At 36.3% G+C, this 24,967-nt stretch overlaps 3 protein-coding genes across 4 annotated transcripts; 2 read left to right on the top strand and 1 right to left on the bottom strand.

Annotated features, from left to right (window-relative positions):
* The first annotated feature begins 10,059 nt into the window (after window positions 1-10,059).
* Window positions 10,060-17,532, top strand: LOC107832084 (protein TPX2). Of its 2 annotated transcripts, none has more exons than XM_016659895.2 (18): window positions 10,060-10,512; window positions 11,248-11,394; window positions 12,450-12,539; window positions 12,951-13,104; window positions 13,414-13,513; window positions 14,023-14,073; window positions 14,598-14,695; window positions 14,781-14,859; window positions 14,929-14,988; window positions 15,182-15,268; window positions 15,504-15,562; window positions 15,699-15,777; window positions 15,850-15,915; window positions 16,007-16,069; window positions 16,239-16,313; window positions 16,403-16,447; window positions 16,583-16,693; window positions 16,991-17,532. In XM_016659895.2, the coding sequence occupies exons 1-17, from the start codon at window positions 10,338-10,340 to the stop codon at window positions 16,643-16,645; spliced, it is 1,491 nt and encodes a 496-aa protein (XP_016515381.2). In that variant the 5' UTR covers window positions 10,060-10,337; the 3' UTR covers window positions 16,646-16,693; window positions 16,991-17,532. The 2 variants fall into 2 exon arrangements, with proteins under 2 accessions (XP_016515381.2, XP_075097813.1); XM_075241712.1 differs by lacking the exon at window positions 10,060-10,512 and adding an exon at window positions 10,962-10,980.
* LOC107832083 (guard cell S-type anion channel SLAC1) lies at window positions 17,474-20,232 on the bottom strand. The gene is made up of 3 exons (XM_016659893.2): window positions 19,611-20,232; window positions 18,188-18,993; window positions 17,474-18,104 (listed from the first exon to the last, which is right to left on the bottom strand). Exons 1-3 carry the CDS (start codon window positions 20,124-20,126, stop codon window positions 17,753-17,755), a joined length of 1,674 nt encoding a protein of 557 aa, XP_016515379.1. The 5' UTR covers window positions 20,127-20,232; the 3' UTR covers window positions 17,474-17,752.
* A 2,815-nt stretch (window positions 20,233-23,047) lies between these two features.
* On the top strand, window positions 23,048-24,700 carry LOC107832082 (stellacyanin). The gene is made up of 2 exons (XM_016659892.2): window positions 23,048-23,290; window positions 24,110-24,700. Exons 1-2 carry the CDS (start codon window positions 23,125-23,127, stop codon window positions 24,448-24,450), a joined length of 507 nt encoding a protein of 168 aa, XP_016515378.1. The 5' UTR covers window positions 23,048-23,124; the 3' UTR covers window positions 24,451-24,700.
* Window positions 24,701-24,967: the final 267 nt, after the last annotated feature.

Raw genomic sequence — 24,967 nt, 5'->3', positions numbered from 1 at the left:
TCTGGGAAGATCTTAAGGAGAGATTTGATAAGGTGGATACGATGAGGATTTTTTAGATACATCGAGAAATTGCTACAATTTCTCAAGGTACAGATTCGGTATCCATGTATTTCACAAAATTGAAGGAACTCTGGGCTGAGTATGATGCGATGGTACCTTCGACTAACTCGAAGGAGTACACAGATCACCTTCAGCGGCAGAGGTTGCTGCAATTTTTAAGTGGATTGAACGATTCCTATGCTTAATCTAGGAGACAGATCTTGATGAAATCAGTAGAACCTACCTTGAATCAGGCATATGCTCTTGTTGTTGAAGATGAAAGCCAAAGGAATACATCAGGAACATCACATACTGGACTGAATTCAATAGCTGAAGGAAACGACATCATAACTTTGTGGAGTTCAGCTGCTAGAGGAGGCTCAGTGCATAAGAACAAAAGAAACTTCAACACATATTGTGATTTCTGCAAGATGAAGGGACATAGTAAGGAAAATTGTTATCAACTTGTTAGTTATCCAGCTGATTTCAAGAGTAGAAGGAAACCTGTACAAGGAAACACAGGTGGTCATCAACACCAAAGGGCAAATATTGCGTATCATGGAGACTCTTCTAAGGATTGAGGAAATTGTAATGCAGGACAAACAGGTATGGCTGGTGCTGGTTTTGGAACTTCTCTTGCAGGGACAACAAATGGAAGCAATAATCATATACAGATGCAAAGGCAAAGCTCTCACAATTCTATGCAGATGCAAGAGGCACAACCTCAAGGATCTGGAGGGGGTGTTACCATCACTTTTACTCCTGAGCAGTATAATCAGATCCTACAGATGTTCAACAAAGAGAATGTACCGAAGATATCAGCTAACATAGCAAGTACTATTTGTTCATTTCTGGCAAGTAAAACAGGTCACAGTTGGATAGTGGACACAGGAGCAACATACCATATGGTATCGACTCCTGAAATATTATTTGATCTCCATGATTACCCTAAGCAGGGTTCACTAGTACACTTGCCAAATGGAAAACAATTACCAGTTAGTCATGTTGGTAAATGTAGGTCAGCCCAAGGAGAGATTAGTGATGTACTGTGTGTGCTTGAGTTCAAATTTAACTTGTTGTCAGTGGCAAAACTAACTAGAGAGCTACAGTATTTCATGTCATTCTATCCTGATTTCTTCTTGATGCAGGACCTTCACACTGGGAAGGTGAAAGGGACTGGTAGAATGCAAAATGACCTATACTACTAGAGAAACAACATACATAATAAAACATTACAAACATCACACTCATTGGCTTGCAAGTTAACACTGTCAGTAGGACTATGGCATAGAAGACTAGGGCATGTCCCTTATAGAGTACTACAACAAATGGATATATGTAGGGGTGTTAATACAGTTGCAGGCAGAACTTGCTCAATTTGTCCATTAGCTAAACAAACTAGATTACCTTTTCCTCAAAGTACTAGTAGAGCTGGTAGTTTGTTTGAACTAGTACATGGAGATGTTTGGGGTCCTTACAAGGTATCTACTCATGATGGTCACAAATTCTTTCTTACACTAGTTGATGATTGTAGTAGAATGGTTTGGATTTTCTTGTTAAGATTGAAGAGTGATGTCTCAGTTGTAATGAAAGACTTTATGAAGCTAATAAAGAACCAATTTAGTGGTTCAATCAAAGTCTTTAGAAGTGATAACTGCACAAAAAATTTTAATTCATAATGCAAGGATCTGTTTAGTAATACATGCAGTGTACATCAGAGTTTTTGTGTTCACACTCCTCAGCAGAATGAAGTTGTTGAGAGAATGCATAGACAACTCCTTGAAGTGGCAAGGGCCATCAGATTTCAGGCATTCATACCTTTAAATTCTGGGGAGTATGTGTTCAGAATGCAACATACCTGATAAATAGAATTCCATCTACTGCTTTAGTAGGTAAGTCTCCTTTTGAGGCATTCTATGGAAGGGTTCCCAACTTACAATGCCTAAGGGTATTAGGGTGTTTATGTTATGCCACCAATGTTGTTTCCAAGAGTTACAAATTTGCCAGTAGAGCAATCTCTGCAGTGCATATTGTAAGCACGTGATTTTTGACCCTCCCCGGGAATTTTTACGTTCTTAGCTTAAATATTTAATTTAGGACTAATATAGCTATTTTGACTAATTTTACTTTATTTTTCTCGCAAAAAGAAAATTACAAAAAATATATATAAATTTTAGTTTATGTATCCCTCATAAACTTGAAAAAAAATCAAAAATTGCACTTTATTTTTGTACTTTATATAATTTCGAAAATTACAAAAAAATATAATTCTATTAAGGTTTTGTAGTCATTTTAATTTGGAAAAAAATGCAAAAATATTACTTTATATTTTATCTTTATATAAAAAACGAAAATTACAAAAAATAGTTTTATTAATATTTTATAGTCATTTTAACTTTGAAAAATACAAAAAAAAAAATTTACTTCATATTTTATTTTAACATTTAAAGAAAAACGAAAATTACAAAAAAAAAAATATAGTTTTATTAATATTTTTGTAGCTATTTTAAATCTTGAAAAAATATTTAAAAAGATATAGTTTTGTTTAAATACTAGTCTTATTTTTGATAGTTATTTTGCTTACATAGGACTAGTTAAGCAACGTGTTCCTATTTCTCGGGTCCGGGCAAAAGAATAAAATTCGGGTTCAAACTACCCGGTTTTAGGCCTAATTTTCGGACCTAGCCCATAATAAACCGAGTCCAGGACACATGGGGAACCCCACCACGCGTGGGGGACATAAGTCTCGAACCCCACCACGCGTGGGGCTCATTTTTCTTGACAAACCCATTACAAAACACGGACAAACATTTGGAAAAGGGAAGAAAAATTTGAATTTTTTTGGAGGAAGAGACTATTCATCTCCTTCCTCCTTTGAAAAAACCAAACAAAAACCTACTGTAAAAAACCCTTCGACCACCGGACCCCCCCCCCCCCCCCACGCTCGAACACCTCCGTCACGACCCCTCCGGTAAACCACCCAAACGACCCTTCAGCCACCACCAAACGACCACCCTCCTTCCACCTCCAAAACCCTCCCCAGCTGACCCCTCCCCGTCACCTCCACCCATAACCACCATAACCAACACCCAAAACCACCATTCCTCACGTCCCAAAACGCCATAACCACCAGCTCCACCCCCCTCGTCGTCACTGTCCAACCAACGACCAAACGACCACTCCGTCACCTTCACGACCACCTGCTACCCAGCCTCGTCGACCACCGGCGTACACCTTCCACCTCCAGCTGCCTCACCCGTCATCACCCTCCTCGCCTCCAGGCCTCCATAACCCTCGACCCTACTGTCAAAAACCATCAGCCCACGTCCAGGCTCCAGCCATCGCCACCACCTCACGTCTAACACCACGTCAAACACCTCTGCCCCCTCGACCCCTTCCGCTTCATCTCTTCGCACCAATCTGCTGCATCGAGAAAAGTCAGTAGAAGCGAGCATGGTAGGTTGTTAGCACTTTCGGGCCGAGTTTTCAGTTTTCCGTGAGGTCGTTTTATTCGTCGAGGTCCGGTACGTCGAGGTTGGTCGTTGAGGTCGCTGTAGAGGTTTGATCCAGGGCTTTATGCGTTTCTGTTTGTTCAGGTTAGTAAACCTCAATGTATTAGATAAAGAAACGCTATTTTAAATGTTCGAAGATGTAATATAGAAATTGGTATGATAATTTTCTGCTTATGTTTCACCGTATGCATTTTGGTTCATCTTTGTGTTATGATATTCTTGTTTACTTGATTTCATTTGATTTAGTTGTATTAGGAGATCTAGGACACAGTTTGACGTTGATTCGTTTTTCCTTTCGTTTTCTTAGTTTATTTGGACAAAATTAGTATTAGTACCTGTTGTTACTACGCCCGAAACACTCATTCGCTTAACTTCTTTTATTAAACTTTTGACAAGTTATGAGATTTTAGTTGTAAAGAAGCGGTAAGGTTTAGTATGGTTAAAGGCGTAAAAATGACATCCTTTTAAAATAAAAATAATAATAATAAAAAAAAAACGCGGCAAGCTTCGCAAAAAATAAAAATGTACATATTGCGGAGCCTTCACAAAATATGTGTATTAAATACTTAGATCCTGGGACGGGCCGTTTAGCAAATTTCGCGGCCCTACCAAAAAATAATAATGCGCTAGTTGCTTTAGGCGCGCCTTTAATAATGTTAACTCCCTAAACTCGGGTGCACATTTATGTGACCCAAATCCAAATCTCAACGAAATCGAAATATGTCTTTAATCACGGGTACATTGACTGGGACGTGGTATGAGATGCATTTCCATGACGTTGCAAATTCCTTTTTTTAATAATGAATGAGACGAGCCTCGCCAAATAAAAATGCAAATTGCAGGGCCCTCAATAATTAGTCATAATAAATACTTAGAATTTGGGATGGACCGTTTAGTGAATTTCACTGCCTTCCCTAAAGATAATAACGCGTTAGCCTCTTTAGACGCGATTTAATTAAATTACTTTCTTAAACTCGGGTGTGCATTTCATGCGACCCAAATCCAAATCCTAAAACATCAAATAAAATATGTTTCGGATTGTGGGTGCATTTCATGTGACACAGTCCAAAGATATGTTTTAAGCGATGTTCACATTCCTAAAAAATAATGATAATAAAGCGGTAAAAGATAAAATTTGCACATGGTTCATAATTGTATTAAAAATCAGATAAATAAGCCGAATATAACAGTTGAGCGACCGTGCTAGAACCACGGAACTCGGGAATGCCTAACACCTTCTCCCGGGTTAACAGAATTCCTTATCCGGATTTCTGGTACGCAGACTGTAATATGGAGTCATTCTTTTCCTTGATTCGGGATTAAAATTGGTGACTTGGGACACCCTAAATCTCCCAAGTGGCGACTCTGAAATAATTAAACCAATCCCGTCTCGATTGTCCTTTAATTGGAAAAAACTCCCTTGCACCCCATCGGGTGCGAAAAAAGGAGGTGTGACACATATGGGATACTCTAGTACCCAAAAGGGGTACAGGCTGTATAACCTAGCTACACGATCATTTTTTTATGAGCAGAGATGTGTCTTTTAGAGAAGATGTTTTTCTTTTCAAGTCTTCTCATTATCAATTGAAGCCTCCAGTTGTTGTTGATAGCTGGGATATTTCTCCTGATCCCTTTGAACTTGAAGCAGAAGCTGTCACATGCTTATTGGAACACTCATCTGTTCCTAATATTGTCCATCATCCTACTGGGACTCCTGCTTCTTTGTCTTTGGAAAGTCCAACAGCCAATGCCAATGATGATGATACCAGACATCCAACTGATGAGATAATGATACCAGATATAACTCATAAGGCTGCTTAAGACATTGAGTGTCCTAGCATGTCCATTGTACCAAGAAAATCCTGCAGAACATCTAAGCCTCCTGGGTGGCTAAATTATTACATACACACAGTGTCTAAGCCCACATCTCATGCAGCAGTAGTGGGATCTCCTTACCCATTGTCAGCCTATATGTCCTATGCTTCAATCTCCAATTCCTACTATGCAGTTTTGTGCAACATGTCCACCATCAGAGAACCTGATACTTATGAAGAGGCTTTACTCAATCCTCACTGGGTAGAAGCCATGAAACAAGAGTTGCAGGCTTTACAGGACAACCATACTTGGTTGCTGGTTGATCTTTCTAGTGACAAGAAACCAATTGGATGTAAGTGGGTATTCAAAGTCAAGTATAATGCCAAAGGAGAGGTAGAAAGATACAAGGCTCGCCTAGTAGCCAAGGGTTATACGCAGCAGGAGGGGTTAGATTACCAGGAAACATTTTTCCCCAGTGGTGAAAATGGTCACTGTGAGGGCTGTCTTGTCAATGGCTGCTATGTTTGGTTGGAAACTACATCAAATGGATGTATTCAATGCATTCGTTCAGGGTGACCTTGTGGAAGATGTTTATATGGTTCCCCCACCTGGCCTTTTAGGACAGGGGGAGTGCAGCAAAGTTTGTAAACTCCAGAAGTCCTTATATAACTTAAAACAGGCATCTCGTCAGTGGAACCTCAAGTTTTGTGAAGCTCTTCTATCTTCAGGATTCATCCAGAGTCATCATAATTATTCTCTTTTTACTAAAAAGTCAGGTTCTCATATAGTTGTTATCCTAGTTTATGTGGATGACCTTCTCATTACAGGTTCCTCAGCATCTCTGATCCAAGAGGCCAAGCTCATGCTTCATCATCATTTCAAGATCAAGGATCTGGGGGAGATGAGATACTTCCTTGGTCTTGAAATTGCCAGGAGTCAAGATGAAATTATAGTTTGTCAGAGGAAGCTTGCCTTAGATCTCATTGCTGATCTTGGACTAGGTAGTTCCAAGCCTGTTGCCACGCTCATGGAACCCAACCAGAGACTTACTACCATAGAATTTGATTAAGGTTGTGAGACTGAATGTGCTGCTGATGAATTGCTACCTGATCCTGCTGGATATCAAAGGCTAGTGGGAAAATTGCTTTATCTAACTATGACTCAACCGGATATTAGTTACATAGTGCAGAACTTGAGTCAATTTATGCACAGGACAAAGAAGTCACACATGGAAGGGGCTCTAAGGGTGGTGAGATATCTGAAGAATGCACCTGGATTAGGAATACTGTTGACATCCAAACCATCATCGGAGCTTACAATTTATTGTGATGCAGATTGAGCGACTTGCCCCATGACAAGGAGATCAGTAAGTGGCTTTAGTCAAGATAGGAGACTCCTTGATTTCATGGAAGTTGAAGAAGCAAAACACAATATCTAAGATGCAGAGGCTGAATACAGGAGCATGGCAAATGCAATTGCAGAAATAGTGTGGCTTACTGGATTATATGGAGAACTAGGAATGCAACTGAAGCTGCCAGTAAAACTATTTTGTGATAGCAAAGCAACACTTCAAATTGCTGTGAATCTTATATACCATGAACGAACGAAACACATAGAGATTGGTTGTCATTTTGTTAGGGAGAGGATTCAAGAATGTATGGTATGTACAGAACATGTACCCACAAACCTGCAACTGGCTGATATTTTAACCAAAGGACTAGGGAAGGTACAACATGAAGTTTTGTTATCCAAGCTGAGAATGTTCAACCTGTTTACATTACACAGCTTGAGCGGGAGTGTTGAAGGTGTCACGTGAGTGGAGTGATAGCTGGATCCTTAATGTTATAGGATTAGTTAGAAGTTGTTGCTAATTAACTAATTAGAAGTAGTAAGGTCGGTTATACAATGTATAAATATATGTACAATGTATTATTTTCAATACAACAGTGAATTTCATTTGCTCTCCTTTCTCCTCTGTTTCTTCTCAATCATGTGAAGCTCTTATGGCGGAAGCTCAACGTTTATTTTTATTTTTTTCAAGAATTAGTGTTTGGCCATGAAATTTTTCGGAATTTGAAAAACTTCAAAAGGCAATATTTTTACAATTTTTGCTCCAAATCACACACAAAAATTCAAAAGCAATTTCAATTTGTATTCAAGTCTAATCACAACTCCAAATTTTAAATACCATTTTCAACTTAAAAAATTTATTTTTTTCCAAAAATTTCAGTATTGTTATGTCCAAACGCCCACTAATTCTATCGTCTCTACATTTCATTTTAATTAATTCTTTATCGTTATCAGTGTCCTTTCGCGTAATTGTTGGATTTTGCATCGACAGTAATACTTTAATATTTTTTTCAAACAAGTCAAATAAATATTCCAGATTTCAATATTCAATTAAACTGTAATATAATAAAATAATAATAGTAGTACCTCTCTTGAAAATTAAAATACTTCTCATTTGAACTGCAGAAGCCGGGGCCCCCCAATTGAAGACCTGACAAACGAACAAACCGTTAGGGATAATATCGCAATTAAATTGAACTAGAGGGGTTAAAAGTTAACAAATGTCAAAGTTTTCAGACTCGCTTGACAGTTTTGAGCCGCCCGAAACAGAGCTCAAACTCCAATGAGAATTGCCTTTTCTGCCCAAAGACAAACAAATTATCCTATTTGCCCCCCAAAATGACAATCCAATCCCCATCTCGTTTTAAATTTCAAAATTTCACACTACAGACGCATTTTTTCTGAATTTTCTGAGTCTCACCAAATGATAATTTGGAACTTTTTGTTGAAAATTACTTGTCACTGCTCTACATAATTTTAGAATGATATAATTGATACTCTCCACTTTTGAAATTCAATGTCCTACTAATTAATGCTATATATATATATTGGTTGATCAGTTATAAATTAAAAGCAAGTTTTTATGTAGCATTTGTTTGAAAAAATGTTTGTAATTATTTTTTCAAAATTTCAAACTTTTGTTTGCAAAAGGAAAGAGTAACTTATTTCTCAAACTTCGATTCTTTTTCCAACTTATTTGAAAAACTTAAAATTATGTTTTGAAAGGGAAAAACCCCCCTTTAATTTTGTATAAAAATAAGCCCACCACTCTCCTCCCAAGACCAAGAAAAAGAGAACATTTTGGTGATAGCTGAAATAAAGCATCCAAAAGCCTGTGAGAAAAAAAAATTAAAATGGGAATAAGTGACGAATTAAAGTTTCTCTTCTGGGAAATTTTTGATTGGGATGTTTGATTTTAGATTCGGTATATTTATATTGAATCGTCATTCGACAGATAGACCAAAAAACATAAGACGCTAGGAACAATTTTACCTATGTTGGCACCAATTCATGCTTAGATGGGATTCCCACTAAGACTTTTTGATATCATCAATTCCTATTTACGATAAGACTAAGATAGATAAAAGAATTTGTTGTTTCCTTCTATGTTTTAAATAATTGCTTAAGTATAAACAAGTACGTTCCATGAAAATTTGAATTGTATAATTTGAATGTGATTGTTTCACAAGTCTTTAATAATTACAGTGAAAAAGAAATAAAATTATCCTCTTTTTATATCGCTTTTACTTAATTGATATCACAATGTCTGTGCTTACCTAAGCCAACGGTCTCTTGAAAACAACTCCTCTATCTGCCTAAAGTAGATGTAATACAACTATTCTTCTCTACTCCATATGTAAAATTATACTGGGTATATTATTATTGTTATATATATATATATATGTTGAACACGGTTGGAAAATGTTACACCAAAGTCACATATATATAATATTTAATTTTGCTTTAATTCATATCACATACTTATGCATGTTGTAACAACTCGACATATTTGTCATAATGGTACTAATAGTAATAGTTCATATAATTCTTCCTCGTTTATAATTCCAAAAACTTATTTTAAAATTGTTAAATTTCAAGTTCAAGCTTTGAAATTCGGAGAGTTAAATCTCTCCATTCAAAGAAAGCCTAAACAAATTAGCTTTATCTAGTGTCGTGTGGTTTCCATAACGAGGTATTCACACTCCTAATACAAACTAAAATAGGAAATATATCAACAAAATGAAACAGATAGAGATAACATTTTTGCAACTTACCAACAAAGGTTGTGTTGAAACGATAAACTCTTTTATCCTTAACTAGAGGAGTCGGATCCGAGCCCTAGATATGTGAATTGCGCTTTACCCACTTCTTCGTAAATTCGGGTTTAGTCGGGTCTGAATGTGGATACCAAACACCAGATTAGAAACACGGAAAACTTGCAAATTTAGTAGGTGTTTGGACATAAGAATTGTAAAATTTCAAAAAATGTTGAAATTTTTTTTCAAGTGAAAATGGTATTTGAAATTTGGAGTTGTGTTTGGACATAAATTTCTGTTTGGGTTGTTTTTTAAGTTTTGTGAGTGATTTGAGTGAAAATTTTGCAAAATACAGTTTTTTTGAGTTTTTCAATTTTTTGAAAATTTTCAAAATGCATTTTTAAGTGAAAATTAGAAATTTTATAAACAAAAATTTTATAAACAAACGCTGATTTGGAAAAAAAGTACATTTTTTTGGAAAAAAAAAATTATGTCCAAACGGGCTCTTAACTTCACAAAGTTGAAGGGCATAATAGTCAAAACAGAAAAAGATTTATAACGTTATATCCCACCCAATCGGACCGCCCATACCCGTCTTTTCAAAAATTTCGGATCTTTCTGAACTCAATCAGTCGCCTCGCCGCTACTAACCAGTCTCGCTACTTACTGCTAAATAGTACTCTTTTTTTCTGTCTTTTCCCTATCCCAAATCTCCATGAAAAATCGTTACGTCCCTTATATTCTTCCAATTCTTCTCGTTTTTCTATACACTGACTAGGGCTTTTCCAGTGTTCTATTATTTTCAAATCTCGCAGCTCGAGATCACCGTTTCTGTGTGAGAAATCACGCCGAGTGTGTGTTTGAAATGGAGGAAGAGATGATGGAGGATATGGTTGAGTATACGTTTACGGTAGTGGAGATTGACCTCGATTACGAGTATGATGCGCCTCGTTACTTTGATTTTAGCCGTGACGAGTCTCTGCCTGAGACTCGTCAAGCTGAGAGCTGGTTTGAATCTGCCGGAAGCTATCCTCCTTCTCGTAAGTCACGTTTTTTCGGTTTTTTCTTATACTGAATGTTTGTTTCCTTTTTCTTTTGTGCTGAATTTTGGTGTTTATTGGATTTTTCAGAACTTATATTTTGTTTTCCTGCTCATTTCTAGCTATTTCTTACAGGTCACTGTAGGATCAACTCTACTACTGCGATAATGCCAATGCTATATTTCTCACGTTTTATATTTTTTATTTTTAGCATTTTCCGGACAAAGTTTTTTTAGCTTTTCCTGTTCATCTTGTTTTTTTTTTAATTTATAAATGTCATTATAAAAAAATGTTTATTTTAGCATGGTTACTACCTTTGTGGTCCTACATATTCTAGAAGAGTAAATGTACTCTAAAGATCATCGGAGAAATAAAATTAGATTTTAACTAGATTTAGAAGAAATATCATCTATTTTCAGATTCTAGTTGCATTTTCATTGATGTAACATCTGGTGTGACAAACTAAAAGTTAGTATAATCCAAGTAATCTGTCAAATGGGAACTATTTCAGGTTTTTTTTTTCTAATAAAAAGAGCTGGAATCTCCTCTATGCTACTTTCCTTAATGTATTGAGCATTATATGACACTTCTGGTTTGCTTTTTTTGTTTTTTTGTTTTTTGGCTTTAATTTTGGTGAAGGATCTGCTTAACAATACTTAGGTTAAAACTCATTCTAGTAAAATTAAATTTGAAAATTGTGACACTATGACTGATATTTGCTCTGTGTTGTTTAAGCTTTTGTCACTAGGTTAATTCTGAAGGAGGACGATTTGCTGGAAAGCATTAATGTTTCTCCGAAAACCAAAGTTGATGAGAACATGAGTTTATCAGATAGTGATTCTGATATTGAGGTCGAGCAAGGGGTTCCTGGTGCAATAAAAGGTGTTTATTTTACTTGAATTTTATGGTCTACTGTTATACCAGAATTTAATATGTTCCTTCTTCGGCATTGAGCATTTGCTTTTAGAAGTTAATAATCATTTTGAATCTTTCACTAAATCTTTGCTGAGATGCAAGCTATTTCTTTACACTGACTTCCATCTGAAAGTACACTCTGCAATAGGGTAAAAACAGATTCTTTGTATATATACAAATTTTTGAATCCCCTTGAAGAAAAGAAGCTTTTAGTGTAGTGGCAAAACTGACTTTACTGAAGGCTTTATGGTGTCTTATTAGTGAACTTCTCAGCAAGATGCTAAGGGAAAATATGACTGTTCCTTCATTCGGTGCTGATGAGCTGATTTTATAAATAGAAATCTAAAACGAAAAGTTGTGTTATTATACCAAATCCTTATTCTGTCCTTTATTGTATTGTCCTAAATTTTGCAATAAAAAAAGTTTTCGTTGTTTATCACTTTCGGTCCATCTGATCTATGTAGCTTTTTTTCCCTCTCAAAAGAGGAAGTGTTTTTGCTAGTTGTTTACTTTAATAAAGCAGTCTTACTTTGGTAATTCTCTACAACCTTCTTGAACTGATGTTGATAATATTTACTCTTGTTTGCTCCCTTTGACCCTTGGTATGACCCATTTGGCTTTTTCGGTCTTACGAAAGGGTTAGTCTCTCTAAAATGGTAAAAACCACATAAACAATAAGATTCTGAACACTCATTTGCTTGTGCTAAGAAGATCCAAAAAAACATGGATCTTTAACTGCTTATAATGAAAAAAACATGGATATACCTGATGCTGAACTTAATTGGTGTTCGCATAATTATGCCTTTGTCACCAGTTCTATTAACTGATTCAAAACTAACCCCGAAGCAACTTGTTGCTGTAAATCCCTCAAACTTTGTAGGCATGATTCATTAGCATCCACATTCATGTAAAGATGGCCACTCCTAGGTCCCTCAAACTGTTTTCATATTTATGCCTGCATGCACCAAAAAAGAGGTTTCATACTGATATGCTCAAGTTTTCTGTCTGATTTTGTTTTACAGAAGGCGAGGGGAACAATGCAGGACATTCTGTTAACTTAGAAATTAGCAATGCCGAGAAACTTTTAAATCAACTAAGGCAGCTGCCTTCGGGTGCGTTTAGTTTCTAATTTGATAATAGTAAATGTTTGACTTTTAATATTTAGTTTAAAGAAATATCTCTCAATTGATTAATATTCTACTCTTAAAATTAAGAATTTGTTCTTGTGCTTTCATATTCTCTACTCCTCCCGGAGTAGGGGTTTGGTCTGCGTACACACTACCCTCCCTAGACCCCACAAGTGGGATTTCACTGGGTGGTTGTTGTTGTTCTTGTGCTTTCATAACTCAAGTTGCTCGCTTACATGATATGTATATGTATGTGAATGAGTATTGTGTATATGTATGTGAATGAGTATTGCCGATGGTACAGCAGTATTGCCATGCAACCATGTTGCACTAGGTTTCGTGGTGACTTTTTACTTTGATAGGCTCATATTTATATATTGTGCCATTGGTTTGCAGGGTTGACATTCCATAATCACATGGCTAAAGATACCGCAAAAGGTCAAACCAGGTGTCCGGGGAAGCCATCTTGTCCCAGGACCTCAACCCTCATGAAACCAACCGCAAGTCACTTAGCCAAACAAAACCCACTTCGTCCAGTGGGTGAATCGAGGTTAAAATTCCTGACTTTTGGAATGCTCTGTTTACGTGCAAAACAAAAATCTTTTGTAGTTTTTTTTTTAGAAGTTTTTGAAGAGTTAGAATGTGCAAATCTTCAAAGAGCCAGAGATCTTCTTAATGTGTTGTTTTTTTACTTTTGTATTCCACCTTTTGGTGAATGCTGAGCAAACTCTTGCCACTTTGCATGTAATTGGTTGTGAATAAACCTTGTTTCGTCATACAGAGGACCTCTCCACTGGCCCTGCTAAATACTTTACTGGTTTGTGGTCTCTTTGAAACACCTCTTTCTCCGGTATGCTAGGTTAACCACATTTTTGGTTGAGAAAAATGGAACAAATTCTGCTGTGATTGAGACTCAAGCTGCCAAGAGACAAAAACTTGAGAGTGGTCATCTACGGAAGGTATCTTTTATATTTTGCCCTTTGGATTTTGCTTCTCTGCATTGTGCCATATTAATGATGAGTCTCAATAACTATTAATTTACTGCTTCCACCTTAGCGCTACTTTTCCGTTACCGGAATCAACTTGATGAATTTTGGAGTTATATTTTCTGCTAATTAATTGAATAAAAGTTAGAGGTTGAGAATTTACGTGGGAAGTGTATTACATGTTGGAATTTTGGCACTTCTACATATTGGAGTAGATTACAAATAGTGGTAGGCAGAGTTAGTTTGTTCTCGCTGGAAGGTAAACACGACCCTTACCCAAAAAGTAAATTTGAAACATATCTTGGTCTTCTCATCTAGTCAGTTGGCCAAGTTCTATTCCAGCTGTGCAATCTCATCAGAAAACACTAATGCATCCTCTCTCTTTCTGGTGTTCAAGTCTATTTCCTCGTCTGTGGGCCTTTGCATCTCTCTCATGTTAGATTGCTCATTTTTGATGAAAAATATCTGTTTCTGCTTTACAGGTTGCCGAAGCAAAGCCTGCGTTTAGTTTTGTTCATAAGGCACCTAAGCGAGTAAGTGTTTCTCTCTGTCCTATTATCTATTTGCTCATAAGAAAAGTTAGAAGTTTTCATTCATGTGTAATTAAACACTAGTGGCTTTCTATTTTCATTCTTTTAGTCATGTCTGTCCTTTATATTTTCCCTTTACCTGTGATATCTTTTCTTGGGTTGGCAATGTCTTCCCTTATGCCCTTATATGAAAATGGAGGGAATCTTGCTTCAGCTGCTTCATTTGATCGTATCTGTTCTTTATATTTTCCCTATAGCTATGAAGTTTTTTGTTCATTATAGTAGTTCAAAGTGTGAGCTCCCATATTTTTTACTTAAATGATGCCACTAGTTATATATACCTTAGTTTTCAACCATTAGCCAGGCCCACATTTGAGTGGCTGAAGAATGTCTTTAGTACAAAGCTTTGGGGAATCCCTAGTCTAGAGCTCTGGGTTTATTGACCTTTAACTATAAAGAACTTTTGGTGATGACTGGATATACTTTTTGTATTGGAGTTCAGACACACATTTTGAACAATCTTGCAGGATGGAAAAGTTGATGGCAACAACACATTGGCTAAGCCCAGAATAACTATTCCTAGAGAGCCTGAGCTTCAAACAACTCATAGAGCACAAAGAGCAAGGTTGATTTCATTAACTGGTTTCAGCTATCTTTATACTGTCTTTGAGGACCATTGCCAACATGTTAACATGGCATTTCAATTTCAGGCCAAAAGGTAGTGAACAAACAGAAAATTTGGCGCCGACAGCTATCCGAAGATTCAAAGCTCTTCCACTGAATAAAAAAGTTAGTAATCATACTTTCTTAGAGGCCATTGCCTCATCTGCATGTTATTGACAACTGTCTATCTCACAGATCTTGGAAGGTCCTTCTATGCCTCCAAAAAGAAGCAATCCACGACTTCCGCAGTTTCAAGTAAGGAATCAGACTGGTGTCATTGCTTCTTCTCTGTTCTTAAATTACCAGCTCCATTCATATTATACTGTCTGGCCTATGACTATTGGAATTGTCACTTGTATTCCATGAATTTTCACTTATTGTAGTGCTTGTAACCATAATTCTGCTGCTAAGTGAATTTAAATTTCTCTCTTGACACATTGGTTTTCAGGAATTTCACCTGAAGACGTCAGAGAGAGCCGTGCAACATCGTTCAGCCGTTTCAACTTCTGCAGCCAATTCTTCTACTAGTAACAAGGTTACATATCAGTTCTTATCACGTATTGTGCTTATGCATACGCACTATACTCTCTAATTTAGTTTAAAGGGCTGAATCAGCGAAATTGGAAACTGACTAGTGGCAACAACTATCACAGATTTGGGAACTTGTTGTGTTTCCCTCTCTGTTGGCGGCTTCTTACAATTGTGGTTTTGCTAGCCTGGAATATTACATAAAAGTGCAGTTCTGATGAAGTCTAAGGTTCTGTTTGCAGGTGTTGCAGAAGCCCAGTAATAATTCAACCATGGAATGTGGAAATAGAGAATTCAGAAGGTGAATCTTGATATACTTGTGGAATTGTATCTCTCATATATTTATGTGTATATGTGTTGAATAGCAGCCTATGTTGTTAACTGTAAATTATTTTAATGGTGTGGGTGACTAAGAAATGGGAACTTTTGTTTAGCAGAGTTAATCATGTAGAGGCTCCAAAGCAGGAGGAATCTACATCAACCTACAACTTCAAAGCTCTTCCCCTTAATAAAAAGGTACGTTAAGAAAATTCGGGAAGATTTTATATAAGGAGTTATCTGAACTGAACAACTATTTGTTTTATATAGATCCTATCAAGTAAAGGAGACATTGGAGTGTTCCGAAACACCAAGAGAGAAACCACAGTGCCAATGGTTATACCAGACTATGCCTAGACTTTTCAGTTGTTATTGTTATGTTTGAAATTCCAATAATGACACATGAATTGCTTTGCCTCTGCCACAGGAGTTCAATTTTCATACTGAAAAGAGGATTCATCATAATCCGCCAATTGATCTGTTTAATAAGGTTGAATATTTTACATTTTTACTTTGAATGTTTAAAAAAGTTGAGTTACATCTTTACATGGTTTGATTTGTTTTTTTTTGGACACAATATTGCAGCTTAAACTATACGATTTTCTATTCTTGTGTTGTAGATCATCAAGTTATGATAAATCTTTCTTGTTTTTTATCAGCTATCTCTTACATCTGAGCCACAACCTGCTGGAGTGCAGTTGAAAGCACAAAGACCATCCTTCTTTCCGTCAAAGGTTCCATTTATTTCTCCATTTTCTTTTTCTGATCTCAAATAATTTAACAGTGTATGGATTTTTGATTTTGTACATCTTTTTGGTACAAGGGCTCTAAAGAAAATAGATGGGCTTATTTCCAACAAAACCATGAGGTAAACTCTGTTTATTCCCTGGTTGCTAGCGTTTTCAGTCTAAATTCATGTTTCTAATTGACTTTTCAAGTAGCAATATTTTCAGCATTATGTTTACAATTAACTTTAATCAGCTCAAAATTCTTTTTTTTATAGATAGTACACACGGAGAAGGGTAAACTAGCTGATCTTAAAAGTAAAGCCAATTCAGTTTGGTAGTGATGTGGGGATGACTGAAGTTTGTCAAGTCTCTAGCATCATCAACAGGTACACAGTTTTGCTTTTTTTTCTTCTTGCAACAGTAGCAGCAACATACCCAGTATTATCCCACACCATGGGTCTGATTCTTCTTTTTTTCTTGATAATCAAAAAATCCAGAGGCACAGTGGCAAGCGCTCGTTGGGCTTGCCACTCTACTGTTATCCACTTAAATATAGGCTTTTGTTTGCAGCAGGGTTCGAATCAATGACATGCTCGACCAAACTCCAAAGCCCTGGGACAGTTTTGCTTTATCTTCTTACGTGATCCAACTTATCCCATTAACCTATATTTCAATTCTTGTAGGAGTTTGGGCATTCGTTAGAGGCATAATGCAGCACATTTCTTAGTGTTGATGAACCCTCTTTACTTGATTCAAAAGGCAGACTGAGGCGATGTAGCGATGCAGTACATAAAATCTGTTTGAAATTGTCAAGTGTGTTCGAATGTACACCCCAGCTTTATAATTTTTATGTAAAAATCAATATCTACACATGTAAAAGGTCAAATACAGACGATGATGTTAATCACCATGTCATCATGTGAATAAAAAAGAGCAAGTGTTGTTTAGTGGGAGCTGTTCAGCTTTATTTATCAATTTTCTTTGATTTTGCTGTGTTATTTTCCAAGAGAAGAAAATAGGTCTAGTAGTAGCTTCTGAAGACACTCTGGAGTAATTTGTATGAGCTCTGAAGATTTCGAAAGTTATAAGCAGTGACGTGGTTAGTTTGTTGTCTGGTGGCATACTACAATCAGGCTGGAAGATATTGAGTGATTAACTATATCATGTATCAAATGCTGAAGAAATTAGATAATTATAAATTTAATAGATTGCTCATTTTTGGCTACTGATATTGAATAATTCAGATAGATGGGACTATATTTTGACTAAAATGACTATATTGATGGTAGGAAAGGCCTAAGACCTATTAATTGTTTCCTCTTTTCTGGTCACTGTAGCAGGAATGTCTTCGTGCCTCCTGCTTGTTGTCTTCAGGACTAATTGCTTGATTATGTATTGCTGCCAAGTACCATATTCTACAATTATGCAGCACTATTGATTTGCTATCATTTCTCCTCATCAGAGACAGACTCTTTGTCTCCTGAATGATGTTTTCTTATTGATGTGACAAATGAAAGAGGGGACTGTTTTGTCCAACGCTTCATCAAAGGCTTCTTATCCTTGTTGTATCTCTTCTTTGTAATGGCAATTGCAAGATCATTAGGGAACAAGGTCTGCCAAACAAAAGCATGTAGAAGAGTGGAGACAAATAATATGCAGACCATTGTTGTCGACATGAACGAAAGGGCCAAGGCCAGAGCCTTGGTTATGAAAGATGGGACCTCCTCTGCATACTTTATGGTTGCTATTGAAACTGTGGTCATTGGAAACGTATATGACCACCATGCAACTGAAAATCTGCAGATAGTCAAAGATATTAGTAACTCAAATTTTTAAACTTTTTTGCCTGTTCTCTTATGTTTCAAGGATAAGAAAGTGACCTGAATCCTCTGAAGAAGTTGGGACGTACAACCAACGACAAGTAGAGAAATAATGAAATGAAGTAGCATGTCCTTGCCAAGCCATCAAATTCATCATAAATAGCACCCCAAGCAATGCTAGCTGCAGCTGGAGTTGCAATGAACATGGAATAAACAGGGTGCAATTCCTTAGGCAATGCTTCGCTTGTTGGCAACCTTTGATATAATGTGACAAACACCACAAGGTAATGTGCAAAGCCAATAGCCCACAAGAACTTGCCAGGCTCCTTCCATCCCACTTTAGCAGCCAAAATGGCTCCCACAAAATTTCCAATTACAGACAAATGAGAAGATGGGTTGGCTACTTTAGAAAGACGCCTTTTCCCCCCCGAAAGCCATTGGCCATAGATTTTGAGATTGAGGAAGAAGATAGGGGCTATGAATACACACCAGATGGCAGGGTGAAGAGTGTCTCGTGCTATTTTAGGTGGTGTACCTATGGCTAAAAACATGCAGACAATCCATGGAGCAAAAAAGAAGTTGACCCTCACTGGATGAGAGTATTCTCTCCTTATAGCTTCAAAGTAAAGTGCACATTTGAACATGTAGGTTGTGAAAACTGCAACTAGAATCCCCACACCTAACAGCCAAATCACAAAGTTAATGAAAAGTGGAACATGGAGGAATTTGGTGGCAGGACTTAGAGCAAGAGAACGCCAGAGGATGGCTTGACTGCTAAGACCTAGGCAGATACCAAAGCATCCAATAGGGAACCTGAGCAGGAAAGGCCATTTTTCATCTTTTGGAAGAAGAATATCCTCAGAATCCTGCAGAAAAGATAGTAATGCTGAATAACAACTGAGTTAACATCTATGCACTGACAATGCAAAATAATGCACACTAGACATCTGAAAGATAACTACAAGTATCCATCCATAAAAAATGGGATGATAACCTGGAAAATAATGTTATGTTACCTGCTATAACAAGTTAAAATACATTACAACAACAAAAACAACAACAACAAACCCTGTCTAATCCCACAAGCGGGGTCTGGGGAGGGTAGTGTGTACGCAGATCTTACCCTTACCTGGTAGATAGAAAGGTTGTTTCCGATTGACCCTCAACTCCACGTTAAAATACATTGAAAAGTGTAAAATTCTTTAAATTGCCAGTGTAAAAAAAGGGCATTGCGGTGCACAAGGCATCCCGGACCCACGCAGGATTCGGGGAAGTACCGCACCTAAAGGGATGTGATGTAAACAACCTATCCTATTGCAAGCATTAGTGGCTGCTTCCACATCTCGAAGTGACGTACAGGTCACACGGAGACAACTTTACCGTTGCTCCAAGGCTCCCGTCCGTCACGCACGGTATATATGTTAAAACCATAACAATTTTATGCATTCATTGTTAAAGTTTTGGAAATGAAGTTGATAAATACCTTGACTTGATCAAGTTCAGGTCCTCTAAGGGCATCAAAGTATCTTCCAGCAGGTACACTCTTATTGACATTTTCATCAATTCCTCCTTTAACATTATTATTCTGAAGATCAATTCCACTATCTTTTCTAAGTGTTATCTTTGATGATTGTCTAACAAGAGTAGATTTAGTCCTGAACATACTGAAATCTCCTTTATTTCTTGCTTCAATACCAGTTCCATCAACACCAAATCCTCCAAAACTCTTTCCACTTCTTCCAAGTACTTTTCTCTCATTTTTATCTTTAGATGTCTCTCCATTGAGTACAGAGAAGCCTGTTTCTAATGACACTTGCCTACTGAAATTCCTAGGGGTCCTTTTTATTTCTCTATTTTTCGTAGGCCTGTTGAATCGCTTGTCTGATTTATCAGCCATATTAGATGTGTTGCTGTTTTCTTCCTTGTCTTCTTCCTCTTCATGCAAAACTTCATGAATGTCAACTAGATGGTTTCCTACAGAATTTGATCCTACATTCATTTTGCCCCCGAGCCTTCTGTAGTTAACGATAAGTTGACAGAATATTAGTATTCTTTATTTCCTGGTATAATAAACTTTTTTTACGTGCATTTTTTATGGTTTGTCAAACATGGGAAGGATCACGAGAAATGTGAAAAAGAACTTTTGTAGGTGGTGGTTATCAACTCGGATGATTAAGTGGAAATAGTAGCTAGTTAATGTGAAAAAGTTGTAGCTTTTTAGTGGGGTTTCTCGTGAGGATGACTTCAACAAGCAATTTGTGGTTTATAAAGAAACCATTACATAGAGGTATTGAATATGACAATGTCTAATTTTATGGTTTGGAAAAAATAAGTGATGTTCTGCATTTGAGAGGCACAGTTTCTTGCATTTCACGGGTCTAAACCAAAAATTAGAAGGGTCAGTGTAATAAGAAAGTGGCATTGGTTATGGACTTGCCTCACAACTAGGGTGCTTTAGCTAGCAAAAATGTAACATTGGCCATAAGGAAGTGTGTTCAAATGGTAATTGAATCTTGATTACTACCACCGGAGGTGAAGTCAAGATTTAAAGTTTATGGGTTCGGGATTGTAGTCCGTTTAAGATACTGGGTTCTAAATTGATAATCTGTACATATTTAATAGATTTCTTAAGACAAATACAAAGTTTGGACCAAAATACTAGGTTCGTCCAAACCCGTATCCTGCATGCTAGCTCTGCCCCTGACGACCCCACCTATTGTCATAGCCTATGGGTCAAAATTTTCGCAGAATATACGTTTTAGATCCGTGGCGGAGCCAGAAATTCTTCATAAGGGAACTTCAAATATCGCAAGAATACTAGATCAAAATTTATACTAGACCAGAATATAAGGGATTCGAACCTACGATCTAAAGGAATACTTGTTCTATCCATAGAAGCTTCATTAAGCAGATTCAATAATTTATATATACACCAAAAGCTTTAGTTTCATCCTATTTGCAGTTTTGCACAGTATAATTTTGGAAAAACGATATTGTATAACCGCTCTCAAAATAATAGCCGAAAAACGTATATTTTTTTTGTATATATATACATTCTGTATGTTATATATACAAATTTTATATACTTGTTAGGCTACCAAATGTAAAGAGTTTCTGGTGTGGGCTAAAAGTGAAAAAATTCCAATAATTTCTTGACTAAGAAGATCTAATTTGAACCCCTTTAGACCACATAGTTCTGCTCCTATTTTAGAAACATCTATTATCATCCTTCCCTGTACCGGGTTCCCCATGCGATAAATAAAATTAGAGGAACTTGTCTAAACACATATCACATGCCCTCTGTGATATGTATTTTGAATTGTTCATCATGGTCCATTCAATGCTTGGCCACAGCACCAGCAGCCAATATAGCCTCATGGTATGAGTGGTGAAGTTTCACTTGAGAGTCTTTATTGAGCATACACCTAAATTAAATCTTTTTAAAACATTGGTATAACTTATATTTTTAGCATCATGCAGTATATCCAAATTCCAGCTTAGGCATATGATGTATTTCCAGCAAAGGGGAAACCCCTTGCACCCTCTAGTCCCACCCCTAGTCCCCTAGTTAAGGATGGGTGAAGTACACAAATAGCCCTCAGAGTGGATGGTTTTCCATTTTTGTCCCTGGTTTCCCGATCAGCAGAACTTCAATTTTAATAAGTGTTTCCCCTCGCTTATCCCATGCGCAATACTTTTAACTTTTGACCTTAAAGTTCTGCTCATGGGATAAGCAGGGGTCAAAAGTGTAAGGATCACCTAAAAAAGTGTCATATTTCTGCAAATTTTTGGTTAAGGATGGACTTGTACGTGAAGAATTGGGCTCAAAATGTTGTAGTAATATGGACCTTTCAAACAATCCAATAACTGTTTTTTGTTGATAAGGCCTAGTCTAGTTTATGCCTCCAACTTTTGTAGGCACTTGCTCCACTTTTATTGTAGAAATGACACCAGATAGCCACTTTAAAGGGCTTTTATTTAGAAATTAACCGGTGCATCCTGAATTTTAATTTTTTAGGACAAAAATGTCACGAGTTGTTCCGAAATTAAGATTTTTAGCTTAAAATATTAAAATAAGTATTGGCTAATCTAAAAATAGCATCTCTGAAAATAGCTATCTATGCACTTGCCCCACTTTTATTTACTTCTTTTTTCGTCATTAATTAAATGGGAAAGAGATTTCAGTTTTGGGCCTTACTTTCCCCCTTTTTATTGGAGTTAAATATTTACGAAATGAGCTTCTGATGTAACAAATCCAAATCGATGGCGAATCAAGGTAGTTTGCTTGAAAAGCCAATAGGCAAATTACTGAATAGAACGTGCAAAATAGATCGTACATCTATCTCGTGATTTTATATCTATCTTAAGGAATGACTTAGGATAATCTCCATTTTATCTTAAGAAACACTAAAAAGCATATTAATCACCTAGCCAAATTCTAATTACTCTTATTCTAGTCCATCGTTACCTATTGGAAAAATTCTCGGACGATGTGATTGAATGAGTTGTCTCTTATGCAAATAGTAAATGGATCAAGAAAAAATTTATTTTTGAGTCTAAAAGTGTATAATCTTTTGCACTTATGAAATTTATTCAAATAATCAAGTATATTTTCGCCATGTGGAAGGGATATATACTTGCTGACTTAAACTTTAGGTGCTTTAATTTATCAAATTAGCATTGTGCATGAGGATATATGAAGTATTCGGCAGGAATTAATTTGGCATCTCGGTACAAGGTAGCAATCCCAAAACAATAGATGGTCATTGTAATTAACGTATCCTTTTATAATTTTGCTTAGAGACGGTGTTATTTTTTTTGTCAAGATTTAAGTATTATAATGCCGCTATTAGCCGGCTGGTTTACTAATTTTACTAGCAATTAACAACATATAAATAGGTCCCTAGGTTCAACATCTTCAAATCATCTATAGCTTTCACAAATATTCTATAATCCAATTTTTTTTTTTTTTAAAAAAGAAAAATCTTTCAATCCCAATGGCCTCTACAACTTTCTTGATTGCACTAGTTGTTGTTGTTGCAATGGTTGCTGTTCCAGCAATGGCAACTGACCATTGGGTTGGTGATGATCAAGGTTGGAAACTCGACTTTAACTACACGGCTTGGGCTGCCACCAAAGAATTCCATGTTGGAGATAAGCTCAGTACGTTCTTTAGCCTTCTCATAACATCTGTAACGTATGATAATCTCATTTAAAAACTTAAGTTTTAGATAGAATACAATTTAATTTACTTAGATCTTCATGAACGTGCCCTTTATGCATAGGCATATCCAACTTGAGGGACTTAAACCATGTATAATAATATTATATTTCTTTAAAATTATTTAGATATATATGTGTGCGCACCCATACTCAAAGACACCTATGGTTTCATTTTTTTTGGGTGCACCTCTACAAGTGAAATTGACGGTTCCCACTCCGAATGGTCTTGTTTTCAGTATGAAGTATAAATATATTTGAAATTTACTACAATTTTAAAAAGAATATAATTTTGAACCTATAATTTCAAAATTGTAGTGAGTTCACGGTAAGAGACAAAGTTTAACCCGTCAAATGTAAATTCTAGATGCACCTCTTTATAGCACCTCTTTATAGCAGTGCACCTATCCTCTTGAAATCTTGCATCCGCGCCTCTGCCTTTATGTGCGGACCTAATTCTTTTCATGGTCAAACATACGAAAATTATTTTTTATAATGGGTGGTGAGACCTTGAATTCACTACAACATCTACTTCGATACCATATCGAATTGTGTGACAACCTTATCTAAAAAAATTAATACTTATAGAAAGAGCACACTTTTATTTGCTTAATTATAACTTTTCAACTTCAGTTGATCATATTAAAACATCATATATACATGACAAAGTGTTTTTATGCAATAGTGCATTTTGTATGCAATGAGATAGACTAACTGTTTAATTTAGGGATATTAATTGAACCAAAAATTTTGTGGTTGCAGTCTTCAAATACAAGAAAGATGCTCACAATGTGTATAAAGCAGATCAAGCTTCTTTCCAAAGCTGCACACCAAGTAATGATATTACACCCTTAACTTCTGGAAATGATATAATTCCTCTCAAAACAACAGGCAAAAAATGGTACATTTGTGGAGTTGGCAAACATTGTGAAAAGGGAATGAAAGTTGCTATCAATGTTTTGCCTGAATTGGGATCTCCTTCTCCTTCACCTTCTTCTCCAAATGGCTCTGCTCCTTCTGCTGCTTCTTGGATTGCTCCTAATTCCAAATTTGTCGCTTTGATTGTTGCTGTATTTGCTATATTCGTCGCGATCATGAATTAAGGACGGATTAATTCGTGTTTTTTGGGGGTTAAAAGAAGAGGTGATCGAACGATCATACGTTATTTTGTTGTTGTTATTTGTATTCACATTTCAATAAGATAATTGAGCAATCAGCAGTGTCTTGAGGCTAGCTCCTGGACTGTTGTTTAATAGGAACTGTTGTTCAGAGTTCCACATTTTGAATTCTTATACTTTGAATTTGATTATGTTATCCAAGATTTGAATTTGTTATATTTTCAGACTTCGGTGATTACAATGATATATCCCAAATCCTGATTTTAATGAGAAATTTTACCTCCTATAGCAAAGGTATACACCTTATTTATTATAAATCAAAATTATTTTAAAATATTATTTTGTATAGCTACCTTTTACATTTTATAGCAAAATAAATATTTATAGTATATACTACCATTGAGGCATGAAATATGCTATTTATGTTTTTCCTCTTTTAGACAACTGGACATACCTATTTTTAAGGTGATTGCCGTTATTGTATTCATGAATACATGACGCG

Source organism: Nicotiana tabacum, chromosome 1 (assembly GCF_000715075.1).
Source record: "Nicotiana tabacum cultivar K326 chromosome 1, ASM71507v2, whole genome shotgun sequence".
Lineage (NCBI taxonomy): Eukaryota > Viridiplantae > Streptophyta > Magnoliopsida > Solanales > Solanaceae > Nicotiana > Nicotiana tabacum.
This window is presented reverse-complemented; position numbering and strand designations above follow the sequence as displayed.